Source organism: Eucalyptus grandis, chromosome 8, assembly GCF_016545825.1.
Source record: "Eucalyptus grandis isolate ANBG69807.140 chromosome 8, ASM1654582v1, whole genome shotgun sequence".
NCBI lineage: Eukaryota > Viridiplantae > Streptophyta > Magnoliopsida > Myrtales > Myrtaceae > Eucalyptus > Eucalyptus grandis.
The window spans coordinates 71435648-71443921 of NC_052619.1; the positions used below are offsets into that span (position 1 = coordinate 71435648).

The window sequence follows — 8274 nt, forward strand, 5'->3', positions numbered from 1 at the left end:
ACTAATTAGACTACCACGTCAATGATTTCCAACCAAAATTGGCTGACATGACTAAATTAACAAATCATCAAATGGTTTAAGACTAAATTAGTAGTCAAAATGTTTAGGGCAAATTGACACAATTGAATGATTTTATGATTTTTGGGACAATTTTTTTTTCTAAAGAAACACATACCATATATATATATATATATATATATATTTCTTTTTGTTGGAAAGATACTTTTATTTATCATCAAGAGTTCTTAGACAAAATGCCCAGAGAAATGACATCAAAACACAACAGGTCCAAAAAGTATTCAATGTTTGAGCTTTAGCTATCCAATGATTGTTGCTCTATCACAATGGGTCCCCGTGATGTTGCTAAAATGGCTAACTGGGCTCGAGCATCTAAGATTAGCGCGTCCACCTCCCCCAAAAAGTAAGATTCTTTTTGCAAGGCTCCACCCAGAATAAAGCAAAACACGTACCATATGTAATTACCAAGTCCTGGTCTATGTAGCATGGACACGATGACACGGACACGGGATACAACACGACACGCGACACGTCATTTCTCAAAAATAAAAATTTCAACACGTTCCGACACGTTAAATATTAAATAAATATTTTTATTTTTAATTAATTTGATTCAAATTCACAAATAAATAAATAAATAAAGAGTTTACAATGAATTTATACTAATAATATTAATAAATCTTACACTTTTTTTTTTTTTATTTCATTATCCCAAATTTACATTTATTTTTCGAAATCACCCCTCCCCCTAAATTTACTTTTATTTTTTAATCTCATTTATTTATTTTTCTGATTAAACAAAATTCCCATTAAAATCCACCCCACTCTCTTCTTTTCCTTTTATCCATTTCTCCCCACCCCCAAAATTTATTTTCCTTTCCCTCCCAAGTCCCCACCATCGTCCATTCCACCCACCCAAATTTATTTATTTTCCTTTCCCTCCCACTTTCCCTCCCACAATCGTCCATTTCCCCCATCTGTCCGTCACTTTCCCTCCCCCAAAATAGGTACCCCACTTTTTAATTACTTTTAAGTTTCTCAGAAACCCTAGCCCCTTTACTCCTCCTCCTCGCCGCTCGCGACCCTTCCTCTTCTCCTCCTCCCTCCTTGCCGCTTGACGCACAACCTCCTTCCTCGCCGGTCGCCGCTCCTCGCCGCACGCACGACCCCCTTCCTCGCCACTCGCCGCTCGCCGCACGACCGCCTTCCTCTCCTCTTCCTCTCACCTTTGGTCCTTTCTCCCTTGCAACTGCATCCTCGTCGGATCCATCACAGCATCACAGGGTCGGCCCTCGCCTCAGTCTATGCTCGGCCGTCTCTCGCCGTCGCTCGCGGTCTGCTCTCTCCCGGACACGCGTGTCGAAACGTGTCAGGCAAAGGTTGACCACGTGTCGGAAAACCCGACACGTGTTGACCGCGTTGACCGCGTGTCCGACCGTGTCCGAGCGTGTCGTCGTGTCCGACACGCTCCGACACGTGTTGGACACAACACGGAAGCTATCATGATTTTTATGTGACCATTGAAAATGTCCTGCCGACATCCCGTTCCTAAAAAATTAAGATTTCATTTATTTCATAGAAAATAACTTTGAGAAGAAGTTTTCTGAATTTTTCAATGTTTGGCCCAAGAAAAACAAATGGATAAAAAAAATAAAAGGTTCTCTAAAATTGGGAAAAATCATTTTGACTTTCTTATAGCCCTAGCTCATTTTCTCGTGCGCTTCCCCTTTCCTCATTTTTGCATCTTGCTCCTCTCTACCCGATACCCGACCTCATCTCAAATGCCACCACCTTTGTCTCCACACTTGCGACCCTCGGCCCTTGTCAGCCACAACCGCCAGAGCACCGTGGCGAGCTTACTCAAACACAGCAAGGCATTTCTTCCGCCGGCTTCTCCGACATGCCCGCATTAGCAATTTGCTGTCCTCGTCATCCCGGCCATCGACGGGGAGGACATTCCTCTCCTCGTCCTCAATCTTCCACTTGAGGAGGGGACTCTCCGGCTGGCTAGTTAATGTGCGTTGGGCTAACTCGTTGAATGGGTGTGGATTCTAAACTTGATTTAATTAAATGGGTTGATGCCACGCAATTCCATTGGAGTTAGACTTGATAAAAGGCTTGGAGCTTACAGTCAAGCCCATTGTTTTTTTTTTTAATGTGACCGAAAATAAGCCCACAAGGATTAAGAGAGTCAACCCCATAATAGGATTGGGGAACAAGAAGCCTAACCACCACTATTTTTCACCAGTTTGGGGGATCGGCCAGAGAAGAGAGGAACACACAGAAGAAGAACACTCGTCAGAAAGAGCCAGAGAGTTCATACAGAGAACACGCCCACTTTGAAGTCTCCAATACTTGCACACGCAGACGTTCGAAGAAAAGGGGCACAGTTTGACTGAGGAAAAGTTGAACTGGTTGAGGAACTAGGAAGACGTTCCCTGTTGATAGTTTGTTTTTAAAATAAATGAAAAGGTGTCTTGTCTCACATGAAAAAATGTGAGTGCGCATGTGGATGTGGATGAAATAACCAACTATCATTATTTTTATTTATTGAAAAAAATTGAATTTATTTCTTTAAAAATTAATAATAAAGTTTTGTTGAAAAAAGACATTTATTGATGAAAAGTTACAATTATTTTATTTATTATTTTATTTAATTCCGATTTTTTTTTTTTTTTTCAACGTAACTTTGTGACATACGTATTCATTTTGCAACCTTTCCCGAAATGTTGCCTTTGTTCTTTTTGCAACCTTTTGAAGAGTTGCTTCTATTCGAAAGATAAAGATAAGTATGTTTGTTTTGAGATTAAACACACATCTTCTTTCATTTTTTTGTTTTCTTTTGAAAGAAATTAAAGTTATTGTTTCCAATTGTTTCTCATAAGAGATCCTGGAGAAATACTATAATTGTTATATAATATTCTCATTTAAGACTTTGTTATATTTTGAAGGAAATTTGTCGGTGACCATTAGTAACTTTATAAAGGAAAATAAATCTTTAAAAATAGTGATATCATGCCTCAAAATCTGATTTGATTACTCGATTCGACCTCATTGTTCTATCTAATTCGGAGCCATGCAAAAATGGAGTTAAGGATGTGGTTGATGGTGGGTTAAGCAAAGGATCTGCGAAACGCAAATGGAGCCCTCTTCTTCGTTCCATGGACAAATCTCTCTCTGGTTATTATGGCATTTATCTCCACTCATGGTGGTAGATGTGGCTCTCTCTCTTCTCTCTAATGGCCCTCACGTGTCAACCCCCAAGAAATAGGACAGCCCGCTTGGACAGCAACACATTCTGAGCCGGTGATATCGCAATCATCAACATTGAAGTTATGGCTAACGTTGTGCACAGAGACAACATCACACTATTTTTCATACAATCAAGACATGATTCTCCATTTCATTCCTTTACCTGCGTTTTTTGTCAGCTCTCAGTCTTGAGAGAAAGCCGACTGGTGCGTTGCCATGTTCTTCAGCGATGTCTCTCATCACAAGATGCGTCGCCAAGAAATGCTTAAAAGCTCGGCATGACCCTGCACCCTTGCAAGACCGCACTTGCTGGCGACCCGTTCATCGTCAACCATCTCATTGGTATGTACTCCAAATGCTCTTCCATCCGAAGCGCCCATAAGGCTTTTGAGGATCTTGATACAGAGAACGGTTACTCTTGGGACACCATCATTATCTGCATTAGTCGGAATAGGAGATTTCAAGAAAGGACTTTGTAAGAGTTTTCCTTAACGTGGACTAAATCAATTGACATTGTAATTTACCGTTAACGTTTATCGTTTTATGGGTTTTGGTCTAAGGTGAGATAAAATATTTCTTAATTAGTCTAATAATATTTCACTGCAGTGTGGGCCGAGCCGGCGCTCAGTAATGAGGATTGTTGTCTATAAATAGTGCTCAACTCTCTTTTCTAATCCTAATTCTCACGTATTCTTACATAAGGAGCGTTAACCTAGTAAAGATGAGGGGCCGCCTCATTGAGTTAGTGATACAGAGGACAATATATGAGAATTGAGCATACGGAGAGCAATAGAGAAGAAATGGGAAGGCAATAGAAGAGAAGAATTTGCCTTATTGAATCAATGATACGGAAGGCAATAGAGATGAATTGAGCCAATATATGAAGGGCAATAGAGGAGAAATAGGAGGGCAATAGAAGGGAGGGCAATAGAAGAGAAGAATTTGATGCATAGATAATTCCCTTCATGTGTGGGTAATCTTCCGCTTTTAAGAATCTAGGTACGTTAATCTTACTACTTAATCATGCATGTTCTTATTTTAATTATGAAAATTTTGGGATTGCGCAATTTGCGTATAACACGCTCGACTGGTTCCATGAAATGCCGCAAAGGGCTTGTTTCTTATAATTCCTTGATTCCTGGATCATCGTGTCATGGATCTTATGCGGAGCCTCCGAGAATCAGGTCACATGCTTCCCATTTCCCATGAAGATCACTCTCCAATAGCCCAAATTTCTCTCTCTCAAGCCATGTTTGCCCTAGAACTAGGGTATCAAAAAAACCCAATCCGATCCGACCTGAACACAATCTGAACATGAAACAAGTTGAGTATGTGTTTCGGGTCTTAAAATTGTTCGGGTAACAGACATAAAATAAGCGGAACACATGTTTCGGGTCGGCTTCGGGTGTGGAACAGTGTTCGACCCGGAACACATTAACAAAGAACAAACACAAACGGACGTAGACGTGTTTACGAAAACCCCTCCCCTTCGGCTTCTTCTCCGAGCTTCTCGTGGATTCCGCTGCCGTCTCCGATTGAGATGCCTCCGCCTCGCCGTCACTGTCCAGGTCTCCATCTCATCTCAACGCCGGAACCCTAGCTGCCGGTACCAATCCCTTCCAGCGGCAAGATCGCCCGGTTCCTCAAGGCCGGCAAGTACGCCGAGTGCGTCGGCGCCGGGGCCCCGGTCTACCTCTCCGCCGTCCTCGAGTACCTCGCCGCCGAGGTACCATTCCTGATCCGTCTCTCGTTCTGGCTTTTTCGTTTCTTTTTGCCGATCGGCTGTTAGAAGAGAAAGGGGAAATCACGCTTTCCCTTCCATCCGAAGCCTCCCTGTACGGCTGTTTGCACTTTCCTCTCCCACTTCGCTCGCTGCTTCGAACCTACTCGAGATTCTCTCCGTCTTTGCGACCCACCAAAAATCCCCGACCCTCTTCGCAATCATCAATGGTGGGTTGGTTTATGTGCTTTTCTTTCCTTTTCATCATTCCATTTTCCGCGCTTCCATTCTTATATCAATAGCTCGTGTTCTAGTTGTTGCTGGGTCTTCTTGAATCTCGATTCTTTTTGTGATTCTTCTCAAGCTTTTGGGTCCTGGTCAGATGCTATTTCTTTTGGGGATTCTGGAGCTGAGCGCTGGTTACGTGATCACAAAGTTTGGATTTTTTTGATCTCATTTGATTTGTTGTTTTAATTGTTGTTGTTTCCCTTGCGTGTCTCTTTCAGGCTTTGCCGAATCAGCAGATGTTCAATCACCCGGGCTTCAAGCTTGTCATCGTTGGCGATAAGGGCACGGGTAATTGTCACTGGCCTGCTCTGTTTTACCAATTTTGATTCAATCGCTCGTTACTTTGTATACAGAACAGGTGCATATGCTAGATGCAAGAAAACTGAAATTTGCTGGACTTATTGCAAGTTGAAAAATGTCTGTCACATCTGCTTTTGGATCTTGAATATGGGTTGGTGCTTTTTGGTGGAAAGTTGGTGTTTTGTCCGAACTCAGTTGGAGATCTCGTGTGTTCTTTCGAATATGTTCCATGTGGATTTGAGAATCTCCCGTTGATTTCTTGGCTTGTGCAAGTTTCATGGGTCGAGCCTCTATTTTTTTATTTTTCTGGGTTGCTGCTCTTTCCCCAATCTGGTTGACCTTGCTGTGTTTGAACTAGTGCATGAAGCTTGTTATGGAGGGCATGCTTTGCACCATAATGTGCGCTTCCCTTATATGCTATAATGATGCAATACAATGTGTTTTATACATTGGAATTTTGTTCTATCACTAGATCTTTTATTGGCTTTGGTCACGACATAATATTTGGCTTTTATGTATGTTTAGCTCGAGTGACCCTGGATTTATCAGGTTCATTGGGAGCTTTTCCTTTTCGACAATCATTTTTTACTATCCCTATTGTCTGTTGAGCTTTTAAATCTCTGATAAGCTGATTGGCATCTTCCACGAGTTTCTGTGTTTTGCTGGAGCCACCTACTTATGACTTGTTCTTTGTCGTTTCTTTTGGTAAATTCTAATTAATCTGCACCTTTTGTCATGCAGATTTGCACAGTTCCATCTTTTCCCTAACATCTCTCTTTCCTTGTCAATCTTAGGAACAACAAATGGTGATGCCAGGCCATTGTGAGTCAAACTTACAAAAAGAGCTCAATCGCTACATTCCCACTGCTGCAGCATTTGGAGGCATGTGCATCGGCGCACTGACTGTTTTGGCAGATTTCATGGGGGCAATAGGCTCAGGGACCGGGATTCTTCTCGCCGTCACCATCATTTATCAGTACTTTGAGACCTTTGAGAAAGAAAAAGCAAGTGAACAATGTGGATTAGCATGAAGCAGCTTCATCACTGCAGTATTAGGTTGGTATGTTTCTTTGGAGTATCTAGAGTGGAGCACGAGTAGTGGCTCGCTAGTCCTGTGTAGCTGGTCTTTCATGAACTTAAGTTGAATTCTGCAATTCAGCACTTCATTAATGTGGCCAGTCGGGTAGGTATTACTGGAATGATACTTACTATTGCAAAATGTAATTGTCTCTTCATAAATCATGAGAATCAAAAAGGAATTTGTGGTGGTCTTATGGGTGAGTTTGATAAAAAAACTCAGTTTTCTTTTGGATATGGAACCTGCCCAACAGGTTGAAGTGCCAAAGCTTTAGGTTTCTTGGGATTTTTCTTCGCCACTCTTTGTTCTTCTACTTGGTGCTCTGTTATTGAGTTTTTATCACTTAAAAAGACTTAGATTGATCACTCGCAAGATGGATGTTAAAATCAGGTTCTTGTAATAACATGTTCCCATTAAAAAAAAAAAAAGAAAAGAAAAAAAGCAAGAAACCCATCAACCCGACCCAACCTGAACTGAACCGACCCGAAACACATTAGACCATCTAATGTGTTTCGGGTCAGCCTGGTCGGGTCACAGTGTGTGACCCTTTGTGTTTTGGGTCGGGTCGAGTAACAACAAAACCCGACGACCCGACCCGACCGATTGACACCCCTACCCAGAACCACATCTCTTACTCCCAAATCCCACAATCCTGTTGAGAAGAGCAGAGATCTTGAGTTTGAATTTGGGGTTCCGTGTAGAATGAGAAACCACCACAGCAGAAACTATCCTGATTTGCTGACTCTGTGGAAGCGCGAAACATGTCGGTAAGAGTAGCCAAAGATGTGGACATGTCCCCACTGCTTCCCAAGATCATCACTACAGCAATCTCTCCTTTGCTGGGGATGCAGAGGATCGAACAAGGAAGAAGAGAGATGATGGAGATGATCCAGAACTTGCCTGAGTTGAGTAACGAGCTTTCCTTCAAGGATATTGTGAATGAGAAGCTATGTTCGCAGGTACAAGTGGACTCAGTTCAGTTTGATTGCTTTGCTTCAATTCTTGTTCAATTTAGAAATCTGATATCTGTAGTCATATAGTAGACATAACGTAGTAACATACTAATGTGCTTTATAAGTGCTCTGCATCTGCTGTATATGCTTCAAAAACAATCTGGGGAAACGATTATGCTGATTAAGGAAAGGATGTTGTATAAATGGAAGATAAATGATCAAATTTGGATTGCTTTGAAGAAGAATCAAGAGTAGTAAGAGGACAATTTTGAATTTCCAAGGGCTGAGGCAGAGTCAAAACAAAAACAGGAGGAAAAAGAGGAAGAAAGTCACAAACGCTGCTAGTCATCAGCATCATCAGGTGTCAAGATGTAATGGCATGGAAACCAGAACTTTCATGATCAAGACATTTTCCCCTTCTTTCTTGGGAAATCCGCAACATCATGGAACAGCAGGTCCGAGATTTCGCCAAGGATGTTGTTCGAGGGGCCTGATCAGAGAAATTCAGACACGGTGTCAAGGATTAAAATGAGTTCTTTTGCAAAAGATCAGGGAAGCCACAACTGAGATAGAACTGAAAGCAGTACCAGCAGGAGCAAGAGCTCTTCAAGCAGGTAAGAAATTGAATTTTTTTCAATACAACATTCTATTTGTTGATTTTCAGT

The 8274-nt window shown here is 41.8% G+C and overlaps 1 protein-coding gene across 1 annotated transcript; it reads left to right on the forward strand.

Moving 5' to 3' along the window:
• Positions 1 to 4654: 4654 nt before the first annotated feature.
• LOC104423625 lies at positions 4655 to 7125 on the forward strand. Its single transcript, XM_010036090.3, has 3 exons — positions 4655 to 4996; positions 5497 to 5566; positions 6373 to 7125. Exons 1-3 carry the CDS (start codon positions 4656 to 4658, stop codon positions 6607 to 6609), a joined length of 648 nt encoding a protein of 215 aa, XP_010034392.1. The 5' UTR covers position 4655; the 3' UTR covers positions 6610 to 7125.
• The last annotated feature ends 1149 nt before the right edge of the window (positions 7126 to 8274 follow it).